The sequence below is a fragment of the Lepidochelys kempii genome, chromosome 3 (assembly GCF_965140285.1).
Source record: "Lepidochelys kempii isolate rLepKem1 chromosome 3, rLepKem1.hap1, whole genome shotgun sequence".
Classification (NCBI taxonomy): domain Eukaryota; kingdom Metazoa; phylum Chordata; order Testudines; family Cheloniidae; genus Lepidochelys; species Lepidochelys kempii.
Window position 1 is genome coordinate 178,574,339 of NC_136382.1, and position 27,805 is coordinate 178,602,143.

Sequence of the window (27,805 nt, forward strand, 5' to 3'; positions counted from 1 at the left end):
GTGCTTGCTCTCCCCACCCTCACTCGCTCATTTTCATTGGGTTGGGGCAGGGGTGCAGGTGGGTGAGGGCTCTGGTATGGAGCTAGGGATGAGGGATTTGGGGTGAAGGAGGGGGCTTCAGGCTAGGGGGTTGGAGTGCAGAAGGGGGCTCTAGGCTAGGATGGATAGGTTGGGGGGGGGGGGGAGATCAGGGCTGGGGCATAGGAGGGAGAGAGAGGAGTGCAGGCTCCAGGCACAGTCAGACAGCTCTGCACACTGCCCTGTGTGCATGTGCCACCCTCACAGCTCCCATTGGCTGTGGTTCTCAGCCAATGGGAGCTGCAGAGCAGCACTTGGGGTCCAGGCAGTATGCAGTCCCCTGGCTGCTCCTAAACCTAGGAGCCAGAAGAGGGTCATGCCACTGCTTCCAGGAGTTGTGTGGATCCAGGTCCCAGCTGGGTGGGTTCCCCGAGTGCCTGGGGGGTGCTTAATAGGCTGCTGCATGGTTGCCCAGTTTACAGGGAATTTAGACACCTAGTGCTGTCCTGGGCTTGGGCTAACTCCCATGTAGAAATACCCTGATGGCAGTTATCAAATTTTAGGACCTCTGTCTAATGCATTATCTCCAACACCCCTGCAAGGTAGGGAAGTACTATTATTCCCATTTTATGATGGGAAATTGAGGCAGAGATTAAGGCCAGGATGCTCAAAAAGGTATTTATGCCCTTAGCTCATTGAAATGTTAAATACTGAGGATCTGTATCACACTGAAAGTAGGAACACTGTATTAAGAAAGTCCTACAGCTTTTTAAGCATGCTGCTTCAGTTAGTCAATCAGTACCCTCAATAATTTAGTTCCTGGCCTTGTTTCAAGCTCTTTCAGGATATGTATATACTTTTTACACAACAGCCATTCATGGGTAAACTAAAAGCATGTAAATTAGCAGGAGAAATGATTACCTAAAACCAATGTAATGTTACACAAATCCAAGGCGTGGAATAGAAAGGAAAAAGGCACTTGATGTTGTTCCAAGACTATGTGGCAGGAGGAGAGCACAGAAAGCCACATACACCTGCCTAAACGATGGTGTAAGTACTGAGTGAATGGGGCCCTCAGCTATTACTCCTACCCCTCTGGGATGAGGGGCCCTCTGCCATTACTGCTGTTCCAAATGAAAGATGTGATGCAGCTGAGAGTAGAGCTACATACATGGTGCCTTCAGTGTTGTGGTACATGTAGGGTTCAGGGTTCCATTAAATTAGTCCTTATCCAAGTGAAATAACTTTGTGTCCTGCTTATTGTAACATCTCAACTTTGCTAATGGCTACAATCCACAATCATGGCCAATCTGTAGAACAGGACTTCTCTTAATCTAAGGCCAGGTATTTCAAAAAGTTACTAAGTCTAAGTCTTAACACTAGAGTATTTACAAGCACATGCGCTCTGGAGTTTCCTTTTGATAAAATTACTAGTCTCAAGATCTTTAGTATTGACAAAGTCCCATCAGTCGCAAGGAAAGCAAACAATTTTAATTAGGTCAACTAGAGTCATCCGTATGACAGCAGAAAGGCTTCAGATGGTGGGCAGGGAGTCAGACCATAGCAACCCGTTTTATTAAAGTTCCAGCCTTCCAGACAAAATATTGAAGTCACAGAACTATCTGGAATAGTTTCTCCAAATTTAGGATTAACATGATAAAAATGGCCACTTTCCCCAAGACACTAGTTCTCAGCATTCTTTACAAGTCATTTTAACAAATATCTAATCCACTCAGCATGCAGATCATGATTTACTTGTAGAGGTTATTAAACTCATTGTAGAGTTGCCAGTCTAATACCATAAATAATACAAGGATACACAAACAATATGGGTAAATTGAAATTTTTTTTATTGGAAAACAAATATACAACTTGGAATGGATTTGAGGCAAATTGTGCCATAAGCAGATTCTTCTGAAAATAAGTGGCTAAACAAAGTTTAAAAAGCATAGTAATAGGAGAAAATGTTTTTTTCCGGTACAGGACCAGTAGTACAAAAAATAGTGTACGAGTACCTGGATAATACACCCGTTTTGCAATAGTGCAACTTTTAAGTTTCATATTGTTAACTATCAATAGTCCACGCAGAGTTAAGGCTCCACATTTCAACAACATGCTAAGTTTCCTAAAGAAAGCTACTTTAACAGGCATAACCCAGATGTTCCCACATTTGATCAACTCCAACTAACTTTAGATGTGCAGAAGGGCTTAAATATCCAGAGTAAGCCACATGCAACATTTGTTACTTTGATCAATTTTCCAAAAAATTATCAGAACAATGACAGTAAGATAAAGGGAGAAAAACATGGAGGAATGGAATTCTAATTACTATACATGCATATTCTTTTGACAGTAAGGGAAAAACCTTTTACAGATAAGTTACAAACAGAGAAGGCAAATAAACAATTTTGTACAAGAAATTTAACACATTCTGTACAATCTCTTCACTTTGCTGTCATCATTTGTACAAACTCTGCAAAGGAAAAGAGAGTTGTATTAGTATCTCTCAAACTAAGTTCTTATGCAATTAGACTACAGGCTCTCAGAACAGAAAGGAATCTCCCTCTACACCAGTGGTTCCCAAAATGGGGTTTGTGAACCCCTGGGCGTTCATGAAATGTTGCAGGGGATTCTTGGGAAAAAATTCCCTAATGGTAGGCTGAGCTGTTCATTAGGACCCTGGGCCATACAGGGACAGCAGTCTGGAGCCTTCCAAGAGCTAAGCAGATCAAAGCAAGCAAATCTATCACACTGATGAGATTTAAACTTCAAGACTTCTTATATGAAATAGAAAGGGAGATGGATATTTTTTCCTGGTTTTAAAATTAAATAGGCTGCTAGTGTTTATAAATTATGAAGAAGTTTAAGCTTTGTTGTAATGTGCATTGTTTGCCTGAACTGTTCAAGACCTGAATGCTTGTGTAGGAGGAACTCTGAGTTGGCTTCTTAAATACCTTGATGCTGTTTCACATAGAACTGATACTCCTAATCAATGTCTGAGATGTCTCTTGCAGGAAGGGGTTTGAAGTTAGGCTATCTTCTCCAGCACTATTCCAGGAGAACCCTGTGACCTGCATATCAGCATATCATTTGCTACAGTTTTAGTTCTAAACTTACTGGGGGTTGGCTTGTCCCACTAAACATAAGGACATTTGTGGTATTGAGTCCCACAGCGTTTTGGGGCCTTATCTTACACCTCATACCACAGTTAGGAAATATTTCTAGCAAGCCTCTAGAAGGCCATAATTAAGTCTTCAGGTTTCTTTGACAGATCTTTAGCAAATGCTTAGCAGCTGCAGATATTTGTCTGCTTTGGAGACTTCCACTCTGTACAATACTATTGCCCTTTGTTTTACTATTTTACCCAACCAGCTTTGATTGGGCAAAGACCGCATTACCAATCACTTTCATAGGAGACTGATTGTTAACTGCCATGAAATACAAAATTGAAATAACTAGTTTATTGTGTTTGCACAGAAGAGGCTGCAATATGGACCAATGAAGCAGTTGACAGTTTAGGGGTGACTTGATAACAGCCTAAATATTTACATCAAGAACCCATTAACTATTTTGTTTACCAATACAGCAAAGATATAACACTATCCAATGGCTGAAAGTTGAAGCTAGAGAAATTCATACTGTGCATTTTTGACAGCGAGGGTAATTAACCATTGGAACAAATTTACCAAGGGTCTTGATGGAGAATCCATCACCGAATTTTTAAATCCAGACTGACTGCTTTTCCTAAAAATATGCTCTAGGAATTATTTTGAGGAATTTCTATGACGTGTTACACAGGTCGGAAAACACCACCACAATAGTCCCTCCTGACCTCAGAATCTATGAATCTTGGTCTCACTGACCTAGGGATGAGCATGCTGATGGGGTGGAGTTTGAGGGCAACTGGCATGCTCTTGGGTATTGACTAGCCACTGAGAAGCACAGGGAGAAGGAGCCACAAAGACTGCTGGAAGAAAGGGGACCTGCTCTCCCAAATGAGCAGCACACTTCTCTTGTTAGGAGAAGGAAGAATGGCAGGAGAGGTGGAGCAGGATCTCAGTGCCTAATTGCATGTGCTTTCTTCATACTCTGGTCTAATTTCTCTGCTTCAGCTTCAAGGGAGGGGACTAGCCATTCATAAGGGGGAAGAAAAGGAAAGAAACCCAATTACTAAAATAGAGCTCTCAGGGTCTAGATTTTATGTATATAGTGAAACATGATTTATTTGGTCCTGGCCATTAGAGTGTGCTTAATGTTAGCTGCCCTCTAAAAATTTGCCTTTTTGCTTCAGGAAAAGTGGAACCTTTTCTGTGAAAAATAGTCTCAGATGTAGAGAGAGTACAGGGACTAGTGCTAGACTTTGTCAAAATGGAAATAACTGGCTATATATAGGATTGATAGTTGCTTGTTTCTGTAACTCTGTACACTAATTGCTAGAAGTCTAAATGGTGGTTGCTTACCCTCTTTTACTGCAATATAAATTGGAGTAGCAACTTTGGACCCATTAACAGCATGTCTATAACAACTTAAATGGCTTCTCACTCCAAAGCAAAAGCTTGAGATTACACACCTTTCTGTATATCTTAGCTGACTAGAAATATTAAGGACTATTACAACTGAAGGATTTGATTCTTTTTTAGGTATCCATAAAGACTCCCTTTGTTGCCCTAGAGTTGAGCTAGAAGTTATCTGTGGACATGAGATCAACTAGGGTCCTTACAATATGTATAATTCCAAAGGATAAAATGAAATCCTAACACTATCCAGCTTCATTTCAAACAACAGTAACCCTTTGACACTATGAACACATGACCAAGCACTCAAATTTAAAATTTTAATGGATTTAACAAGTAAAGAGTCTTGGGATACCAGTGACCAAGGAACACAAACCTGGTATAAGTAGGTCACTGCTGTACTATTTCACATGAAATGCTTTATATATATATTTGTTAAGTCTAGAGTTCTTTAGAGTACAGGGTTTAAGGAATTTTCTCCTCAAATTGAAGACATTTAACTAACTTTGCAGGTGTAAGAATTCAGATTTAACTCTTGACTAAAGACTTCAATGGACTAGACTTCCTAGTATGGTTTTCAGATGAATCGCTTTAAATTGGGGCAGAGCTAAATACATGTACAATCACCAGTTAAAAACTCACCTCACTCGGTACAACATTATACTGGATGGAGCTACTGGTTCTGGTTGAGTTAGTTTTGGGAAGGATTTTGAGACACTGCATTAGTCACCTGAATTTAACAGGTCTTTATAATGGTTCCACTGCCATCCTTCATCTCTAGAAGTAAAAGCAGCAATAAACTCGTATCTATAATTGGGAGCCAAAGAATCACTTATGCAAGTATTTGAGGAGCTGGAGTGATTTAAATTGTACCAAATATATACAGTTAAGTACCCTTCTCCATAAAAATCCCTACATTGAGGAGATATTTCCTACATAAACAAATTCTTGTAGTCGTCTGGTGTAGCTGAATGAAGCTCGACTTCAGCTGAACACTTCAGGTCATCCTTATCCACCAAGTAGCTCCTCAGATCAGAAAACAAGAATGCATTGTTTCTAGTGAAATTTACCTTCATAGTTTACTTGACCATCACCATCAATGTCTGCTTCCCTAATCATCTCATCAACTTCTTCATCTGTTAGCTTCTCTCCAAGATTTGTCATCACATGGCGAAGTTCTGCAGCACTAATATAACCATTTCCATCCTAAAGAAACAAGTTTAAACTGTTTAAAGAGAATTTCAATGTGAACCAAATAACCTCTGAAATTACTCTACATACAGTACTTCTAGACAAGAAGTAGGATCTTCTCTAGAATGGAAGAGTCGCTAATTGCTCTCTCCATCACAACACCACTTCCAGAAGGGAAGTGACCACGTCAGAATTGTTTTCAGTAGTACCTCAGTAATTCATAAGTAAAAGCCAATAAATTAACTGTACAACTGACTTAACATGCATATCATATCAGCTATAACATTCAAGAAAATCTAACTGGTCTGATTTGATGTTTCCTCTATAAACAATTATGTACAAGCAGTAAGTTGTGGCTGTTCGCAACCCTACTTTGATATTGTACATTCGTAAGTATAAGGAACAAGCCATTGTTTGAATTTAAGCAGTTTTTAGTGCATTTGAATATATCTAAAAAAATCCATGGAGTTGCAGCCAAAGTGTTTCATACTGCTGAGAGCCTGTAAATTTATGGAAGCTAGGATATAATTTCCAGCTTACAACAAGTATGTGGACCATTTAGATAGGCACCCGAGTGCCTTACTGAAGTATCTCCTGAAATTTGTCTACTGCGTGACACTCCTGAAAGGGATCTCCCCATGTACATTAAGTGTTGTAACATGCCTCCCAATGAAGTTTATTAAGATTTCACAATCACCCCAAATAGGAGTAATTTCCCATTGACTAGCACCTAAAATATGTCCAGGCCTTCTATTTGTTACATGAGAGGATCATCCAAAGTCCAACAATAGTGGCAATTGGTAGTGACTAGGTATGATCTTACTACTGTATATAGAATTTCTAGACTAGTCATTTGGGATTTAGTAGTAAGAGTTATTTGGAATTTGTTTTATTCAATCCCTCAACTAACTTGCAAACCTTATACGATACTTTAGTACCTTATCAAACACACGGAATGCTTCTCTAATTTCTTCTTCACTGTCTGTATCTTTCATTTTTCTTGCCATCATTGTCAGAAATTCTGGAAAGTCAATTGTGCCATTGCCTGCAAGAGAATTAATTCTGTTATTAGTAACACATTTAAGAAGTTTATATTCAACAAATTGCTTCTTAGAAAGCTTACCATCAGCATCTACTTCATTGATCATATCCTGTAACTCAGCTTCTGTGGGGTTTTGGCCAAGTGACCTCATCACTGTCCCCAATTCCTTTGTTGTTATAGTACCATCACCATCCTTGTCAAATAGTGAAAAGGCTTCTTTGAATTCTGTTTGACGAGACAAGAGATTATTAAAACCAATTTAATTTGAAATGACTAATCAAAAAGTCAAGATGTATCACCTGTGATCAGTTACAAACACTTATGGTTTCCTGTTTTAGATTAGGCAGGTTATTAGTTATTTCAGGCACTGAATACTGTATCTAGAGCCCTTGCTTTGAGGAAAAATTACCCGAGGGCATTCTGTGCCAAAAAATTAAATCCTGCAAATTTTTTAAAATAAACGTGGCGGCTCCACCATGGCATTGGGGAGCACAGGGACACAGACTCAGCAGCAAGGCTGCACCCAACACTGACAGCCCAAGGACCAGGCCTGCCCCAGAAACACCCCAGGGCCCTGCCACTCCATGTGAGATGCAGGCAGGCAGGCTCAGTCTGGCAGGGTCCAAGTGTGGAGGGATCCAGGAGTGGGTTGATAAGGTTCTGTGTGAAGCAATCTGGGTGCAGGCAGCTCGGTGGGGGAATCCAGGTGCGGGGCAATCTGGCTGCACAGGGGCTTGTTGGGGGGTTCTGGGTGCAATGTTTATGGGATGTTGCAGGGGGTCCAGGTGAAGACGGTTTGGGCTCAGTGGGGATCCACGTGCAGGTGGCTCATTGGTGTGGTCCAGGTACAGGGGGAATGGGGCGATTATGGGTCCAGCAGAGTGAGGCTCTTTGGGGATCCACGTGCAGGTGGCTCATTGGTGTGGTCCAGGTACAGGGGGAATGGGGCGATTATGGGTCCAGCAGAGTGAGGCTCTTTGGGAGGGTCTGGATGCACAAGCATTGGGTGGATGGGGGAGCAGCTCCCCGTACAGTGATCTCTCTACAGCTGAGGAGTGATGTGTGCAGGGAGGGGCAGGGGCTACAGAGTTTGCTAAGGGAGAAATCTGGGGATGGGTTTGACCCAGATGCTGTGCAGGGGAAGAGGAAGTCCCATCGTCCTCAGCGCAGCCAGGACTAGAAGCTGAACCCGGAACAGGGTAGAAGCCACCAGCTGGGTCTTCCCCAGTCCTGTCCTCTGCCCCACAGTCATTTACCTCTCTGCTGGCTGCCCTGGGCACGCAAAACATACTGCTGGGGAGGGTCATGACCCTGCTCTTGTGGCTTCCCCATCAGAAAGTCAGTCATTTTTCTGCGGGGAAGCAAAGAAATCTGCAGGGGACATAAATTCTGCATATGTGCAGATTTCCCCCAGGAGTAGAAATCTCCCAGCAAAGTCTTTGGGTCTACCAGGCTTACCTACAGAACAATTCAATTAAAGTTTGAAGTAGAGCATAGTAAGTCTGAGAAAAGCTCTTAAATATATGCTGGAGCGAATTTCGACTAGAACTGGAAACCCTAAATGTAACTCAATCCTTTCATTCATAAAAGTGGAAGGCCATCTGTCAGTACCTAGTGAGCATTCTCCCTAACTGAAGGAGTTGTTTAAGAAATGTGCCTATTTTTCTAATATGAAAGGGTTAGCCATAGATTAAAGTTTAGTATTAGAACTAGTAGCAGTGAAAATTAAACAATTTCTATGGAAATGAGTAAGTTTTCCAAATTTGTTTGATTAGCCCTAGCATTAGTGTATTCTATACTCCATCTTAGCCAATTTCTGGATGGCTCTACTTTAAATTCTCTACTTCTGCTGATCTAAAGGAAGCATGCCTGAAGTGAATAAACCCTATCAAGTCCACTTGCGGAGGTTTAACTGGTAAGTCCTGTTACACAAGATACTCAAAAGCAGCAGGTTCAAGCCATCTCTTATGATGAGAAACCAGAGGAGCCTCTGGTACTTATGCCTAATTCAAAAACAAGTCACTTGAGTTTTAAGTCAAATGTAAACCAATGAATTATAAAAATGAAAATGCATCATGATGCAATCAAAAGGAAAATGGCCACCTAAATCAGGACATTCTTGTTAAATATTTCAGCATTTGACTTTGGTCAAATAGATGGTCAACTCACATTATTTGACCCACTTGGCAAACAACCAAGCAAGGCCATGTTTAAGACTTTGACCATCAGCACCATAAGTCACTAAACCACAGGAACGATTTGAAAATAGAGTAGACAGGAACAAAAGATTGACACTTCATTAGCAGCCTTTTCATATACTACTGTACAAAAGTGCTAGTGATGTTTCATCTACATTATTGAAGTAGGCAGTTACAGCTATTTCAGCTACAATATCCTAGACAAAAGTAGCCTTTGAACAGCAACCTTTCATCCTTAAGTGAAAAAAATTCAGAAGTATTTGGCTCTTGTACACTTGTAGACTAGTTACAGCTCAATTTCTGAGTGCTCAGTTGCACTTTACTCTTCACTAGAAATATCAATCAATCCACTCAGGTGGTTAAGTGCAATTGTGAGTATTTCCAGGAGGTATTTATTTGCTCCAGCTCTAGCACTGCTCAAAGTAAGCCTTCAGAGCCCTAAAAAGTTGTGATTAAGGATCAGTTTAGAGACAAATGCCTCTCTGCTACCTGAAAGCACTCCCAAATACCAAGTACATTCCCCAGTGAAGATTAGTACGAGAAACACTGTTTGGCTGCACAAGCCAGTAATGAAGCTGTTGGAGTCCATACCAAAAACCATCTGCCTTTAGCAACAGGCACCCGATTTAAACTTAAAAGTGAAGTTTTACTACTAAATTCACATTTTCTTTGCATGAAGCTAGTTTGAGCCTTAATGACTAAGTTATGAAAATTCTGCCAGCTAAGCATAAGGCAGGCCATCTCCCCAAGAGGCGGTAGCTAGGTCAACAAGGTAAGTTCTCCCAGCCAAGCAAGTGCTGTCCACACCAGGTGTTAGGTCAGTTTAACAGAGGAAAAATCCACACCCCTGAATGATGCTAAGTTTCTCAACAGGAAGTATTCCAAGAGAGTTCTCACTTACACACCCATCTGCAGTAGTCACAGTAAGTTGTGTCATCAACTACTTAGATGACTTTGGGCTAGTCTATTAGACTATAAAGCACTGCTGCAGCTTAATGTGGCTTGTGTGGTCACAGCAGAGCACTTGGAGAGAGAGAGAGAGAGAGAGCGCGAGCGCGCGCGTGCTCTCCCAGCGCTCTTAAACCAAACCACCTGCACAAGGGGTATAGCTACTAGCGTGGCTTCCACCACTGGTGTACGGTCTACAATGGTGCTTTACAGCACTGAAGCTTTCTTGCTCAGGGGTGTGTTTTTTCACACCCCTGAGCAAGAAAGTTGCAGCGCTGTAAATTGCCAGTGTAGACAAGCCCTAAGACTCATACACTGCATGCTGAATATCCCAAGGCACCTGTAGTTCTCAACTGGGGTACATGTACACAAAGATCTTCCAGAGGGTTCATCAACTCATCTAGGTATTTTCCTAGTTTTACAACAGGCTACATAAGAAGCACTAGCAAAATCAATACAAACTAAAAATTCATACAATTTGTTTATATACTGCTCTATATAGTATACACTGAAATGGAAGTAGAATATTTATATTCCAATTTTATAATATGATAAAAATGAGAAAGCAACCATTTTTAAGGTAATAGTATGACGACACATTTTTATGTCTGATTTTGTAAGCAAGTCATTTAAGTGAGGTGAAACTTGGGTACACAAGACAAATCAGACTCCTGAAAAGGGCACAGTAGTCTGGAAACGTTGAAAGTCACTGTCCCAAGGCACTTGTTAAAATGTGAATTAACCATACTTTTACTGAAGTGAGCAGTCATATGTTAATAGAAAATGATCAGAAGTGCACTATAACAGGGTTTCTCAATTTTCTTTGAGCCCCCCCCCCCATTATAAAAACCTCAACAGCCCAGCTGTGCTGCACCAGCTCCCACCTCCACTACAGCAGTGATAAAGTCTAGGAAATAGGACCCTGAATATGTGTAAAAGCCTGTGGATCAATGGTGGGAATAATGATGAGTATGAAAATGTTTGAAGCCAGTGTAATCTCTTAATAGAGCAAAGGTATAAAACAGTACTGTTTTCTATAGTAAGCGTAAGTGGGCAACTACATTCTGTACCAGCTGAAGTTTCCAAATGGTCTTTAGGAATAGCCTCAAGTAAAGCACATTACAATAGGTCAATTTGGAGATCACAAAGCCATGGCTAACTGTGACAAGAGCTGCATCACAGAGAGAAGACAGACTCCTGGCCAGGTCTCATACATGAACATACATTCTTGGCCAATATGGCTACCTGGACTTCTGGAGGCACCTGTGGACCTCACATCTAGCCCTTGTGGCTGTGGAGAAAGTTTCAAAATGTGACCCCAGTGCATCCTAAAGGATCAAAAAGCAGGAGGCAAATAAAAATACCAAACCTATTTTTACATAATCATTTTTGCTACCACTTTCTCAGTCTTCCCCCAAAACAGAGTAGGCTTGGCAAGCTGGTCAATTGACCAGTCAAATATTCCAGCAAGAATGCCCTGATGTAGGTAGTGGCCTATGCTTTGGATGGCACCATGATGCAGTCTAAGTGTCCTGATCACTCCTTTCAGTGCATGCTAATGACATCTGTTGAAAAATGATGAACTAACTGAAAGTTAAGTATCTTGATTGTTCTAATAGATTTGAACCAAACATTGCATGTGGGCCTGGCATACAAATATATACAATACACATGGCCATTTACAAAGCACATTAACAAGTTAAGACAGTCCCTGCCCTGAAGGTCTTGCAATTTAAGCTAACTAGACAAACATACAGATGTTAACTCAGAAGGGAGTGGAAAGGGTTTACAACCACAAAGGACCTATCTACACTTAAAACGCTATAGTGCTTCAGTGTACACCAGAGGACCCCCAACTGAGATGCGCCCCTCTAAGCGGGTGCGGAGGAACATTCGGGGGATTGCAGCAGACCAAGCCAGGCAAGGGAGCACCACCAAGCCCAGCCCCACCCATAGCTTTACTCCAGCCCTGCCCCAGCTTCTGGGTCCATGCCTGACCCTGTCCCAGCTTTGGTACAGCTCTGCACTTGGCCAGTGGCCCGGCTGCCAGTCCCCACTGTGGCCTGCCCACAGCTCCGTCACCCCCAGCCGCCGGCCCCAACTGTGGCCCACCTGCAACTCTGGCCCCTAGCCACCTTACCCTGTGCCCTACCCCAGCCTGCTCCTGGCCCCGAAGCGGGGAAAAGGGGACATGACCCTCAAAAGTTTGGAGGCCACTGGTATAGGTCATATCTACGTCAGCAGGAGTGGTTTTCCCATTGAGGTGGGTAACGCACCCGAGAGGCTGTAGGTAGGTCGATGGCAGAACTTTGTTGCACTAGTGCTGTCTACACAGGAACTTATCAATGTCACTTAAGGGTGTGGATTTCAGACCACTGAGCGATATAGCTGGGTCCATCTAATTTTCAGTGCAGACCAACCTTAAGCCTCCTCCCCAACAAAGAGAAAAGATGCACAGCCATCAGGCTGCTTGAAGAGCTGCCCAACTTCCTACCTAGCATACAAGCATTTAAAAATGACTATATAGTTATTAGTTTTATTTTCATTTAATTTTTCTTTTGTAACTTCAGTCTTGAACATTCATATTTAAATACTAACCTAACACTGCTAAAGAATGTAACTCATTTAAGAATTTCACTTCATTGTGTTCTTCATTTTCTATGTTAAAGGAACTCAGTTAAGCCTAATTACAAATAAGTTACTTAAGTACAAGGCTATGGCTAAGCCTATTGCAGACCATAAAGTCTTGCTCTGATACTATTCTAGGATATTGTTAGTGATTTAAACTTTGATCATTTGACAATGTTTGACCCATGGTGGATAAAAATCTTGTTTTTTTTAAAAATCGGACTTTTGCTAAAATGCTTTGAGGAAAAACTTATCTAAAGATAGTTTTAATTAAGATACATTATAGCTCAAAGATATCTCATCATGGAATAGGGATGATAAATTCTATAGAATGAGACAATATATTCATGTAATGTTTATGTTTTGTAAATGAGTTCCAATAGTTCATGGATTTGGGACCCAATCTTATGGGGTTCCACAGGCTTCTCTTTACATTATTTAGGTTAATCTTTCTAGCTACCCAATGGGACTCAGTGCTCAGTCTAGAACAGGGGTGGGCAAACTACAGCCCACAGGCTGACTCTGGCCCCTCAGGGCTTTGGATTGGGCCTGCAGGATTGCCACCCCTGTAGCACCGTGGGCCCTGCTCTGGGAAGCGGCCGGCATCACGTTCCTGTGGTCTGGAGGGGGGAGCTTCAGGGGAGGTACCCACAGACAAGTGCAGCACATGGAGCCCTCTGTGCCCCCCCCAGGGGCTGCAGGGACATGGTGCCAGCCTCTTCCCGGAGTGCACTCCAACCACCTGCCCTAAATTCATGGCCCTGAAAGCAATTTCCCCACCCAGATGTGGCCCTCAGGCCAAAAAGTCTGCCCATCCCGGTCTAGAAGATACCATCAGAGATGCTTAGTTTTGCAGTTTGAGAACTGTGGATGTGTCTCCAGAGGGAACATGCTTGTTAACAGCAAAAATGTTTTTAAATAATTAAATAAAGAGAAGTGAGAAATAAGACCTCAACTCTATTGTGCCTCTGCAAATTTGTGTTCACAGTCAATCCCTTACCACTCTCTAAAAGTGCAAAGTTTCAGAAAGTTCAACAAACAGAAGATTATTGGGGTGGAATAGATCTGGACAAGAATAAGTCTGGAGATAAATGTCAGAAGCGAGGGACATATGCTTGTTTTGTTAAATTATTATGTTTGCTGTTGAAGAAAAAACCCAGAATACTTAATGTTTTAGTTAAAGAAAACAACTAAATGTCTGCCTCATGATGTTCTCCTCCTAATACAGGATGGCAAGAAAATCCTCTAAATATTAATGATTAACCTGTTGAATTGGAGATATTTATGAAGTCACTGAGAGGTGAACTGCTTCAATTACCTTTGGTAAATGAAATAACCAATCATTCATTTTCTGATATAGCTGTAAAACTAATCTGAAACATTTTCAAAATAAATCAGTTGAAAAATGTATAGTGTGTATCTTCTAAAAATGAAACCTACATCTTGGAGTTGTGAAGAATATGTATTAGGTTATAACAACCAACAAAAATGCACTTATGTAGAAAACCATGATTAAATGGAAAAAAGGAGTACTTGTGGCACCTTAGAGACTAACCAATTTATTTGAGCATAAGCTTTCGTGAGCTACAGCTCACTTCATCGGATGCATACTGTGGAAACTGCAGAAGACATTATATACACAGAGACCATGAAACAATACCTCCTCCCACCCCACTCTCCTGCTGGTAATAGCTTATCTAATGTGCATGATAATCAAGGTGGGCCATTGTAAGGAGAGTGATCACTTTAGATAAGCTATTACCAGCAGGAGAGTGGGGTGGGAGGAGGTATTGTTTCATGGTCTCTGTGTATATAATGTCTTCTGCAGTTTCCACAGTATGCATCCGATGAAGTGAGCTGTAGCTCACGAAAGCTTATGCTCAAATAAATTGGTTAGTCTCTAAGGTGCCACAAGTACTCCTTTTCTTTTTGCAAATACAGATTAACACGGCTGTTACTCTGAAACCTATGATTAAATTGAGTCTTCCCGACTAGTGTTTTAAATCAAATCCACCCTGGTTTGACCAATATTTGACAAGTCAACTGTCCAATTATTTTTGGACAGTCAAATACTCAATTAAGGGAAAGTAGCAAGTTAGTTTATTGTTAGGACAGCTTCCTGAGCCAATTCCTAATCATCTCAGATGTACTAGTACCCTGCCCTCCTACTGGACAAGGTAGCGGTCTCCTCCACTAATAGACCCACACACTGATCCACAAGGTATTCAGGTGCCTGATTCCTAGTTTTAGGCTCCATAAGCCTCCCACCCAAACTGTAGGTGTCTAAACTGACTAAGTTCTTGGGGTCAGGGTTCCCTAGGGGATCTATGTTTGACTGTGCATGTGCACTGCTGCCTCTCTAGGTGCCCAGAGGACTAGCTCCTGTGCAAGCCCCAGAGATTCAGTTGCCTAAGTTGCATGTGGGGCCAAAGTAGGCATGCTCAGAGGCTGCCCACTGGAGCAGGTACCATTCAAGATCTATGCATAGGAAAAGGCACCACCTCCACACTTTCTGCCTGAGGGGGTAATTGAATCTGGTCTCCCACATATCAGGTCAATGTTCTAACTACTGGCTTAAAAGAAGGTGGGCACTGATACCACCTCCTCTGGTGGAGGTGGTGAGTTAAGACACCTACTTCTCTTTCATCTTCCTTGGCAAAGAGCTGCCTTCTGCAAATTGCAGTCCAAATTTAGATGCCTATCTCCAAGAGAAGGATAGGGCTTAGAATATGTCCCACTCATCATCATCTACCATTGGATGGCTTAGGAATCTCTCCACCTATTTTGCTGGCTTTTGACTCCTGTTCAAAGGCACCTCTCTCTCCCCATTCATTGAAGAGGGAAGCCTAGGCATCTGAAACTCAGGCTTTGTGGACCTCAGTGTTGTTTTCTTGATTTTCTAGGGGTTGTAACTCCTAAGTCCCTTTGTCGATCTGGTCCCCAGTATCTCCTTCCCAGATTGGGTCAGCCAAGAAAGATAGCTCCTACTCAGACGTGGTATGCTAGATAGGTAGACCAACTATTTCCAGAAATTAGTTGTTTGTTCCCAGAGTTTCTGCCACTATTCTTGTTGACCTCTTCCAGCTAACAGTCCAATCCACATATCATCCATAAAGCAGAAAAGGTAACTTGTTGTACCAAGCAGTAACTTCAGCATAAATTAAGACCACATGGCTCCACCAAGCTGTCAAAACTCAGACTAATTATACCTACTGTGACTTCAAGTGCTTTAATAAAGCCAATAACTTTTCTAAACAGCCATGAAAAAGTTTCAAGCTTTCTCTATATCATTGTGAGACAACCTCTGCCATTAAGGCTATGTCTACACAGGCAATTGAATGACAAAACTTGTGTCTTTCAGAGGTGTTGACCTTCCCCTCCCCCAAAAGGCAGAAGTTTTGCTGTGACAAGTGCCAGCATGAACAGCACATTGTTAGCAGGAGAGCACTCCTGCTGACAATGTAAATGCCACCTGTGCTGACAGATTGTTAGCAGGAGAGCTGACAAATAGTGGCCACACTGCATGACTTTTAATGGAATGGCTGTAGTGACACAGTCATGTCACTAAAAGCTGTGTAGTGTAGACATGACCTAACTCTTCAGAAGCCTTCCTCCAACTACATATCACAGGGACTTCAGGATTAAATGTGGGCATCACTATCAAGTTATTGTTGAATCAAGAGGGGTCAACTGGACTGTCTCAGCACAATCTTCCAATGTGAAATCCAAGTCTCAACACTAGTATTTTTGGGTCTCAAGCCACCTGGTATAATACCAGTTGTCCTAGTCTAACATAGATGAAGACATTTGTTGAATAAGCTGCCACTTCACTTGTCTGAGAAGTGAAGGTTTGAAGAACCCAAGCCCCCCACTGCCATCTCAGATGCACTGAAGTACGTTTACTACACAATGCAGTTACTAGTTGTATGCCACATATTCAGAGTGCATCTCAGATATAAAGTTTTGGGAAATAAAATTGAAGTGTCAGAACCACAATTTCAATCCAGTTTTTATTCCCAGGCTGCGCATTATCTTCCTGAGAAGATCTCCATCAAATTTTACTCTCTCAAGATTTAACAGTGTGCTTAGACAGCCACACTTATGTACAGATAAATTTCTCCATTTGGCTAGAGAATCTGCACTGGCTCTTCCACAAGTGTCTTTGTTTGCATCAAGTACATTTGTAAATGCTGTAGTGTCATGGAAACACCATTATTTCCCCCATATTACTGACTGCAAAAGAGCTGTCACACAAAAAACCCACTAAAAGTGTACTCAGACAAATGTGAATTTTCAAGATGAAACTAGACAGATCAAATGATGGAAAGATCCTAAACACCTGTAGATCCATTTCTTTTTCTCTTAGTGCACCAATAGAAGCTTATCACTGACATGCATGCATAATCAAACCTGGCAGACAAAGTGATGTAAACTAAACGGATTATGTACATGTTTTACATAAATTACAGAATCAGTAACTTGACATGTCTGACTGGCATAACAGAACCTTAGACATGAACATGTTAAAGCCATAATTGACCTATTTTTCAAACTCTCTACTCCAATACAAAGATCTCAAGCGGAGCTGTTTTTTCACTTTTAGACTTCAAAGCCATTAGGCAGTCATTGCTGTCCAATCAAATCAACACAGGGCTGTCAACATTTGCATTATCCCTGAAAGTGTCAGATATTGACTTTTCTGTGTCCTCGCAGAGGTCACCAGTACAAAGACTACTACAGCCTGTAAGAGAGGACAACTGAAGCCTTAATTTAAGCAACAAGTAGATATGATAGTCTGTCAAACAAAACTTATCTTTAGCAATAAAACCCTTAGAAAGTTGAAAGATGTAAGCAGCTATCTATAAAGCCCTGAGGCTGAATGAGATAGGTACCATGGCAGTAAGATCAATTTTACAACCATTAGATAAAACTTTAGACTTTGATTTCTGGAGTCCATAAGTCAGTTTAACTTCCAAAAATTAGCAAGAGTTTTCAGACTTCAGCATAAATACACAATACAGTCCCACTGCTCTTCAGTTTCAGAACTGTGCTCAAAACAAATGCTGAGAGGATACACAAAGGTTTGAGAATATAAACTGTGCTAGGAAAGGGGTTACTTGCATCTAAAATTTAATTTTTCTGAATATGAAATTAATGCTTAGGAGCAATCTTAAACATGGGTAACAGTTATTTGTTTATACTTAGGACTCAGGTAAGACTAGATTTCAATGTTTATTTTGAACATGAGCATCTTTACATTTAATTCTAATACCATGTAAATATACTTTTAATAGCAGGAAAGTACTTCAAGATTTAACAGTATTTACTGAAACAGCATGCCCTATTCAAACTCAACCATTAACAAGATCTGCATTCTGTATAGCTAGATAACCCAATATAGTAATAGATGAAGACTAAGTCAAGTCCGAGTTAGTTCATCTTCTGCAAAACCAGCAATAATCATGCAATCCACCTGCAACCCCATCCACAAGCAAGTAGTGAATGTTTATCTCAGGATGTGGGGGAATTTAATCCCTGGACCGTACTTTTGAAACTCTTAGACCCACACTCACTTCAAGAGTAACAGCATTAAGCAAGACGTCTCCACACATAATTCCTGCTTTTTGCATATAGTGTAGGTTCCCCAGCTAAAATATGATGCAAAAGAAGTTAAAATATTAGTTCTTATGCTATCTTGAATTTGCAAATGAGCAACAAGGCAGCAAGACCTGCTAAGCAATTATTAGTAATAAGCAGAATTCTCAGAGTTCATGAGATTTTATATTTGATGTTACAATAAGCACTGACAAAGCTTGGTTACACAAAATAGGCACCTTTCAAGATGAACAATAACTAGTGCTTTACTTTTAGAGATGTAAGTACCTTCATTGACACTAAAGTAAACATTTTACAAAATCATTAATGTTAAAAGGAAGAGTTAGTAAATACAGAGCCAAAGTAATATTTAAAGCTCTATAACAGTTAAGGAATATGGTGCTCTAAATCATTATATTGAGGCTATCACAAAATAGGTCCAATTTAACAATGCAAAGTAGGACTGAAAGAACAGGCTTCCCCATAATTAAAATAAATATTATGGGGTCTGAACTGTTTTCAAGTAGAGAATTATTATTCAGAATCTCAAAATTAGACAAACTGATTTGTATGCAACGTTACCTGAAAGGAAAGCCAAGTCTAAGTTTCACTTGCAAACTAGAGATGGCAACTTCTTGTTTGTATTTTCTATATTTAGAAACAGGGATGCTTGAACAATTTGTATAGTGAGGGTGCTGATAGCCACTGAACCAAACTGTAAGCCCCATATATAGTGGAAAGCACTTCAAGCCAGGGGGGTGTGGCAGCACCCCTAGTTCCAGCACCTGTTTAGACATTTAACTTACTCATTATGACTTGCCACATGAACTAAGATCAAATCAATTCAGTGAAACTTCAAGTGTAGCGTTTTTTGTTAGTATAGCATCTCAAAACTCACCTGCAATCTGCTCTTCTGTCAGTTGATCAGCCTATAATAGAAAAAATAATGTTATATTCCAGCAAGAATACTTATTTGCAAAAGCATATTCACTTGTGAATCTCTGTTCATTCTTAGGTACCTGAGCCTCAGTGCATTTCAATGTTCCAGCTTAGTCCTAAAGCTACAGAGCCGATTCAAAAAATAGTCTCAAAATATACATCTTGACTACGGCAGGACTAGTCACCATTTTATTTCCTAGGTTGTTAAAATACCAGCTAGTAATGACCAAATACTGAACAGGGCTGAATATAGAGCAGTTAACCTAGGTAAGAGCATATATCCAATTACTAGACTCCTGAGCCATCGAGTCCCCTCTAGACAGTGTTTAGAGGTATATCAGTATCATTAATAGTGAAGACACAGGAGTTTAGTCTATAAATTTAATATGCAAGGTCTGTCCATTGTTCTCTTCCAAGTTCCATGCTAGGTTCAGATGCAGACTAATGTAGATTTTGAAGAGACTAGAAAAGCCATCACTAAAATAAAATGTTTCCTAAAACAAATGATCTTAATGTGTCTATTGAAAGCTTCCTGTATGAAAGGCTGGTGATCAAATAACCAGCTTGTACTGAAAGTTACTAGTGATATTTGTATTCAAATGGTTACAAGATTTTTATCTTACAAGTTTGATTAAAACAGTCTTAAATTTTGTATTTTAATACCTTTTGACTTTTGTCTTAGGCACCTGAATCTATCCTGCATTACAGCCTGTACAACTCTGCACCACTATTTGTTTAAAGTTGCACACCTATAAACCTTCAATTAGTTTTAGTGTTGGGGCCTTACAGTTTTCCAGCAACAAGGACAGTATTAAAGCCAATTTCAAGTAAGTTCCCTTTCGACAGAAAGCAATGGTATGAGGAGTTTAGTAAGAGTCTCTTTAATTTTCAAAAATAGGTGACCTTTAAATAAGCTTCAGACATTATCAGCATTCAGCTGAGGTCATGCTGTTCCAACTTTAAGGAGTATTTCTAGAAATTTACCCATTAAAATTCCATTGACAGAAGATTAACCTAATAATCTGCAGCTACTCTAAACTCTTACTTTTGTGGCAGGCTTGCAGTGTTCATCCCACACATGAGTGGGAAAAATTAGAGGGAATTGTTATGTGCACCATCACCTTCATACTGGTACACGTAACATAATTCATGTGGTGGGGGTGGGGCTGAGGAATTCAGAGTTTAGGAGGGGGCTCCAGGCTGGGCTCTAGGGTACAGCTGGGGATGAGAGGTTTGAGGTGCAGGAGGGTGCTCTGGGGCTATGGTAAGGAGAGAGGACTCCCGCGGCAGCAACTGGGCTGCAAGGGGAGGATGCCTCTCTGGGGCTGCGGCCACAGGATAGGCACCCCTTCCCTGGCGGGTCCAGGCCACAGCTAGGTCCAGGCCTGGCCACCCCAGCTGGGTTTGGGCACCCCAGATGCAGCAGGTTGAGTTAGGCTCATTGGGGCCAAGGGAGGGGAGCCCCTCCCCCGGCAGGTCACCAGGCAGGTTCTTTAGAGATGTACATACCTTCGCTGACACTAAAATTAACATTAGTAATTTTGTAAAATGTTTAAAAGAATAGTAAATACTGAGCCAAAGTAATATTTAAAGCTTTACAACAATTAAGGAATATGGTTCTCTATATCATTACACTGAGGCTGTCACAAAATAGGCCCAATTTAACAATGCAAAGAAGGCTGCTGTGTGGCCACCCAACTTACAGGGAACTTAGCAGGCTTGTATAAAAATTTGAGATTTCAGCACTGATTCTCTTCTCCCAATTTTTATTGGGACCACTCATTTAGTGAAGTTGATCAAGCTAGTCTTTCAAGGCTAGTCTTAAAACTAAGAAATGGGAGGACTACTGCATGACATTAGAGTTTAATGTTGCCATTATTCTCAAACTCATTTCACTTATGAGAAATAAGATCTTTGTCCAGGGAATCATCTACTCCATCTATTGCTGGAAAAGGAATAATGAATTAAACAGGTAATTTACAGAAAGAAAAATGGGGAACAGTTTCATGTATTCAATTTTTTATTTTGAAGAGTGACATTTGTGGAAACAGGGGTTATACTGAATTTGAATATTCCATTTCATTATTAATAATTTGCCCAGCACTTCAGGAAAATTGGGCTATGATACAGATTTAAGAGACATGGCCTACAAAGTAAATGGACAATGCAGTAATGACCACAGAAAAATAAAATATCAAATAGCTGTTCATTGCATCCATTAGGTCACCTGTGACCCATCCCACAGCACTGAATTAAGTCCCACCACCTCACTTTGACAGAATAACAGACATGTCCACTATTTTGTAAGCTTCTCTAGCTACAGATGCAAAAAGCTATACAGACTTATCAGGTCCAGTTTTTTTAAACAAAAAGTGTATTAGACAAAATTTGGACAGAATCAGACAGTCATCCAATTCTTACATGGCATACTTTCAAACACTGCTGCATACTGCAGTGCCAGTCAAGTTTATAGAAAACATCCTTGCAAAATTAGAGCTGTCTGCCTTTAGAATGTCATTCAAAGCTCATACTACAAAACAAGCAATACCTTCCCAGTTACTTTTATAGCTCAAACAGACTGGAGCAGATATACCACAGTTCTGTTAGAGGATTTATACCCATTAAACACTCCACAAACAAGTTAAGTAGTGAGCATGTCACTCACTAGTAAACAACAAGTCAGTACCTGGGAGTTTCTAAATCCTATATATTGTTCACAAATCCAGCTAATTTGTTGAGTGTTCCCCCGTTCCCTAATTTAAGATTTCCAAGTACTTCCTACCTCTGAAAGTGACCCATGCAAATCATCCAATAGATCACTAACCAGAACATTTATCCTGCTTGTGGCAGTACTTGAAGTGGACAGAAGTTTTGGAATAAGAGGGAGACGGTCTATTGAAGCCTCAGATGTATAGTCACAGAAAGTAAAACAAAAAGAGCAACAGAATTGCATTGTGGGTGGGATAGGACTGAACAAACATCTGTGGACGAGCCCAGCTCTGCAGGCACTGCTGCAATACAGCAACTGAAGGTGTAGTCACCAAGTCTGCTGCTATATGTCCCCACAAGCCAATACAGCCGAGAGGCATATAGCAGAGGTTATGCCTTCAGTTCTGAAGCTGGAGTAGCAGCTACAGAAATAGGACACTACCACAGTTGCCTTAGAAAACTTCCCAGTGCTCATACTATGCACTTAGGCCAGTATATACAGGCTTTAGATTATTCACACCTTGCTTCAGGAACACTTGTTTACCCATCAGTTTGTTCTGAAGGTATAATCTGACCAGCGTGATCAAGGATAGTTTCCTACCCCCCCCCACTGGTAACTGGAAAGCCTTCTCCACCTGACTTTTCTTCTAAAATATCATCTTTTAAAGAATATAATTGCTTAAGTTGATCTGTGAGAAAAGGGGATGATTTTTTGTTTGCAATCAAAAACCTCCAACTTTTTAAATATATTTCAACGCACCCTGAAATATGTTGTTTCCTTAAAGTTTCGCTCCAAATTTACAAGCTAGATTGCGGTATCAATTTAAATCTTTTCTGTTAGGCACTCAAGATTAGAGCTGCAGTTCAGCAACTTATCTGTGGTCAGGTGATTAAAACAGCAACTAGAGAGCTTAAAGCAAAGACCTACAGTACTATACAGTGCAACTCCTGAACAGTGAATGCACCCCCTAGAGGTAGAACTGTGTACTAGTTAAGTCAAACCTTTTGATTATTCCTATCAATAGCTACACAAGAGGACTAGCCATCCTGTGCAGACTTCAACAGTTCTAAGCTAGTTCCACAGCAGGCAGTGGAGGAGCCAAATCAGAAACAAGTTAAAGCCACAGAAACAGATGCAATTGTATTCCAGAACCTAGAATTTAGGTGAAACACCTATTAACTATAACCAGTGCTGACACAGTTATGCTGCTAGGAAGCACAAAATCAGCAACAAGATAGCTGGATTAGTATATAATTACATATATGTTGTCACAACTTGAGTTGTGGGTAAAGCATTATGCACAGTCTAGTACATTCAATTTGAATAATCATCATTCTCCAGTTTAACCAAGTTTAGTCCGCTGGTACTGACCACAGCCATATTGAAGATGCCACCATGTCCCCTGGTCACACCCTTCTCTATATTAAGAACTTGCTTGGCTCTTGCAAGCTAATCCAGTTTTGGTTTGGTAGGAAAAAGACTACAAGACAACGTAAGCATTAAATTCTTTCGCTGCTATATTGAGAACCTATTTCTGATATACAGTATTTGTTTTGGTATTTGTCCAGCTCATCTAGAGTAGTGGCATAATCTGCAGTCTTGTTAAACTGGCATCTTTCCCCACCAAAAGGGGATACTACAGTTACATTTTAGCCAGCACCCTATTTTAGGGGTTGGCTTAAAAAAATCAAACCGATACGCTGAAAACAGCTACTGAAATAAAAAGGACTCCTTTGCACTGTAAATCTAAACTTTCCTTTAATGGGACGGACAGTAAGAGACACTTACTAGTATTGCTTTTTCTTACTGGGCAAAGTACTTCACTCTGGACGCATCAGAAGAGCTACTCGCTCGCTCCAGGAGCCGGTCCGGAACACTGGACGCGAACAGATCCGGCGGGACTCGTCTGCTCGGGAGACGAGCAAACCCGCGGCCACCGAGAGGAGCGTCCGGGTGGAAGCCGGCACCGAAACGCAGTGAAAACCCTTCGCCACAGCAAGAAAGCTCCCGGCGCGAGGGCCGCCGGGCGAGCCCGCCCCGGAGCCCTGCGCCAGCCTGGGGACAGATGGGGCGGGGAGGCAGCCCCTCCCCAGCGCCGCGGCAAGCCGTAGGGCTCCGCGGTGCGTTGCCAGTGCTCGGGGACGGCTCCCCGCAAGTCCGGCTGGGCGAGCGCCAGGGGCGCGAGATGCGGCTAGTGCCGCCACTGCCGGCTCCCGGCACCCCACAGGGTGCTCTTTCCACGAGAAACCGTTATTTGTCCCCCCTCCCCGCCCCCAAGCATCATGGCGCTCGCAGCCAACTGACCGGACAGTTTGAATTTTGAATCGGCGCCGGCGCCACTCGCTCCGGGCGGGAAGGTCGGACCGCGCGCGCGAGTCGCCTCCCCCCCCACAGACCCCAGCGCTGCCCCGCCGCCCCCTTTCTCCACTCCCGCCCCACTCGCCGCCGCCCCGCGAGCCCGCTTCTCCCCCGCGGACCGGGACCCGGAGCTAGCCCGAGGGGACGCGCAGTCCACCCCACCCCCACGCACTCACCATGGTGGCTCGGCCTAGCGCTGGGGGGTGTTCGAGCGCAAAACGCTGTAGCTAACCACTCGCTACCTATCCACGCCGCGGCTCGCCTCACAGTCACACTGAGCCCAACCCGCTGCCCAGCAGTGCCTCATAAACCTCCTCACGCCCCTCCAAGATCACTCCGCGCCCCACCCCCGTCGCTGGAGTAGGAACGAGTTCCGGCTCGCCGCTCTCCTGCCTACAAACCCTGCCCCCATCTCGAATCTGAACCCGCACTGTCCCCAGGCTCCAGCGGAGGAAAGCGTCGGACACGGGAGAGCAGGAGGGTTCCTCTTGGGGGAACGACGGGAGCAAGGCGCTACTTTTCGTGGCGGAGGAACATTTCGGAAAGTGTATCTCTGGCGCTGAACGAGCGAAGGAGGGCGCTGATTGGCGGGTTCGTACCTGCAATGCGTCACTTCGGACATGCACAGTCGGGGCTCGAAGCGACGCCCTCCCGCAGCGCCGCCTGGGGGGCGGGGCTTGGCGCCTACTTTGGCTCCGGGGCGGGCGGCAGAGCGGGGTTCGGGGCGCTGGTGGCACGGGCAGGGCCGGGCCAGCCGGGCCCTTCGTGACCGCATTGCGGCTCCGTCCCCCCTCCGGTGCAGTTGCTATGGCAGGAGAGCTCCCTGCCTTCCCTTCCCAGAGAGTCAGGCTGTAGCTGGTTGGGCAGGGTGTGTCGGGCCCACAGCTCTCCTCGCCCACGCAGGCCTCGCCTGTGTATTGAACTTCGGTGGTTCTCGATACCTCACTCAGGGCTGGGAGAAGTGGCATGCCCTGTGCTGTGTCCTTAGGTCGACCTACGCCGTGGCAGCTGCAGCCAGCACCTCTCCAAGGGAGTGGATTTACTGCAAGGGGAAAACCTCTCGGTCTGTAGCAAGTGGCTACGCTCCGGTGTCATAACTGCAGCTGTGCGGGGGGGAATTCCAGAGAGTGAGTCTTGCAGTTACCTGTCTCCTGCCCCCTTGAGGTGAACGGAAACAGCTCGTGAAAGCAGTGTTTTACTTTGGACTCAGGCAAATATTACTACATCCCTTATGCTTGATTCACGTTCTCAAGCTTTTCACAACCATAAAGGCAAGAAACTTTTCCCCTTTTGATGTAATCACATGACTCCAAGGGTTTGGGCTGCAACACTGACTAGGTTTTAATTGCTGGGGGGGGGGGGGATGAAGTGGAGGAGGACGCACAGAGTTAGACACTAAATAGTAAAAATGTGGTAGATGGTATATACTAATGTTCCCATCTTTGTCACAACTGCCAATGCTGGCGAGAGAGTAAGATTTTTAAAAATTCTAGTATAGATACAGCCACATGTGAACCAGAGAGAGTCTCCTTCCCAGTTGTAGGCTAGAGGGGTTCTCCCACACTGAATACTCCAAAGAAGTTCTCTAATATGCACTGTGAAGTGGGGACAGCCCCTTCCCATCATGACCAAAAGGGGCCCTCTCACATATAATCTAGAGACTTCCCCTACAAAGTCATTCTGAAAAAAGCATCCCAGAGAGTACCATTCATGTAAAATCCCGAGATTCTCCATTCACTGTATTTTCAATAGTTTCCCCCACACAGAGTAACCAAAAAGGAGTCTCCCCTCAATGTAGTGCAGAAAAAAATGTAGCCCACTCTATAAATCAGAGAGATTTCACCACTAGAAATAATGTGTGTAATGACTCCAGCTCCTCTCCCTGAATTGTGAATGAGATTCTCTCTCTCTTTCACATACCCTGTGGGCTTGTGCTTAAGGATGATAACCTAGTACATCTAAATTCAAATCTCAGCTTTTATGGTGGTTCTCTTAGTAATTTTGGACAAGTCACTTGAGTCAAAGCTTTCAAACTTGGGTGTTAAAATAAAGGCAGGTAAACCCATATTCACGTACTTCTGCAAACAGAATCTCTGAAAATCAGGTTGAGTATCTGTAGCTTCCACTAAAGCCAGTGAGACTTGTGGGTGCTCTGAATCTCTGAAAAATCAAGCCACTTAACCAAGTCCTTAAATATGTAGTTAGTTGTACTAGGCACCCAACTTTGAAGTTGCTTGCCTAAGTTTAAAAACTTTGTTCTTAACCTCAAAGAAGGGAATGATATTGTGTATCTATATAACTTTACTCTGGGAATTGTGACAGGTTTCTGAGTAGCAGCCGTGTTAGTCTGTATCTGCAAAAAGAAAAGAGTACTTGTGGCACCTTTAGAGACTTACAAATTTATTTGAGCATAAGCTTTCATGAGCTACAGCTGACTTCATTGGATGCATGCAGTGGAAAATACACTGGGGAGATTTTATATACACAGAGAACATGAAACAACGGGTGTTACTATACACACTGTAAGGAGAGTGATCACTTAAAGTGAGCTATTACCAGCAGGAGAGCGGGGGCAGGGGGGAGGAACCTTTTGTAGTGATAATCAAGGTGGACCATTTCCAGCAGTTGACAAGAATGTCTGAAGAACAGTGGGGGGTGGAATAAACATGGGGAAATAGTTTTTCTATAATAATTATAATGATAATAGTGTTTCCCCCCACTGTTCCTCAGACACCCATTGTTTCATGTTCTCTATGTATATAAATCTCCCCACTGTATTTTCCACTGAATGCATCCGATGAAGTGAGCTGTACCTCATGAAAGCTTATGCTCAAATAAATTTGTTAGTCTCTAAGGTGCCACAAGTCCTCCTTTTTTCTTTTTGCGAATACAGACTAACATGGCTTCTACTCTGAAACCAGTCAGTTTTAAGATTGGCACATCTATTGTACTTTTAACTATTGCCTTCTCCAGGATGCGCAGCATCACAAAGGACAATGTGGGGTGAACAGTGGGGATTGTTCCAAGAAAGCTGAGGAGATCTTTCACAATGGGCCCTCAAACACACAGAGCTGGCCCTATTAATCCCATATTCCTTCAGTGCTTTTTTTCCTTTGGTCCCTCATACTACTGCATTATTTATGAATTTCTTAGGACCTGAGTTTTCAAGAGTAGTTTCTGACTGCAGGTAACCAATAGGAGTCACCTGATTTGCAGAGGTGCCGGGCACCTAAACTTCCAGCAATAGCCAATGGAAGCTGCGGGTGATACATGCATGATCCCATTCAGTTCCCCTCAACTTTGTGAGCAATATTCCCACCCCTTCAAAATCCGCAGCTCAGCCTGCAGTGCTATTAGTGGGGCTTTGATTGGGTGGTACGCGGAGTCGAGGATGGGGGAGACTTATGCAAACATTTTTTTAAATTAGATAAGAGAACTGATTCATTGAGGCAAAATCTGGGTGACAAAAACAGAGTGTCCATTATTACAAACCGTTTTAGAGGAAGGATGAGAAATATGGGTCTGATTGTTAAGTGTTAACAGTATGCTTGGCCTGCATAAAATTCTCACAAGCCTTCCTGCACACAAGGGGGAAATTCAGGACATGGTCCTCTGACCGGCAGACAGCACAGCTGGATATCAGCATTTGACAGTGATTTTGAGC

The 27,805-nt window shown here is 42.5% G+C and overlaps 1 protein-coding gene and 1 long non-coding RNA gene across 4 annotated transcripts in view; one reads left to right on the forward strand and one right to left on the reverse strand.

The window, feature by feature from the left end:
- Nucleotides 1-1,851: 1,851 nt before the first annotated feature.
- Nucleotides 1,852-25,124, reverse strand: CALM2 (calmodulin 2). 3 transcript variants are annotated; one of them, XM_073339144.2, is made up of 6 exons: nt 24,741-25,124; nt 19,033-19,063; nt 6,847-6,990; nt 6,662-6,768; nt 5,603-5,738; nt 1,852-2,491 (listed from the first exon to the last, which is right to left on the reverse strand). In XM_073339144.2, the coding sequence occupies exons 1-6, from the start codon at nt 25,107-25,109 to the stop codon at nt 2,463-2,465; spliced, it is 816 nt and encodes a 271-aa protein (XP_073195245.1). In that variant the 5' UTR covers nt 25,110-25,124; the 3' UTR covers nt 1,852-2,462. The 3 variants fall into 3 exon arrangements, with proteins under 3 accessions (XP_073195245.1, XP_073195246.1, XP_073195247.1); XM_073339145.2 differs by lacking the exon at nt 24,741-25,124 and adding an exon at nt 24,318-24,458; XM_073339146.2 differs by lacking the exon at nt 24,741-25,124 and adding an exon at nt 23,572-23,651.
- Nucleotides 24,459-27,805, forward strand: part of LOC140909572 (uncharacterized) — an 88,884-nt gene continuing 85,537 nt past the window's right edge. Inside the window, exon 1 of the long non-coding RNA XR_012158273.2 lies at nt 24,459-24,732. This is a non-coding gene — a long non-coding RNA (uncharacterized LOC140909572). The remainder of the gene's footprint in view (nt 24,733-27,805) is intronic.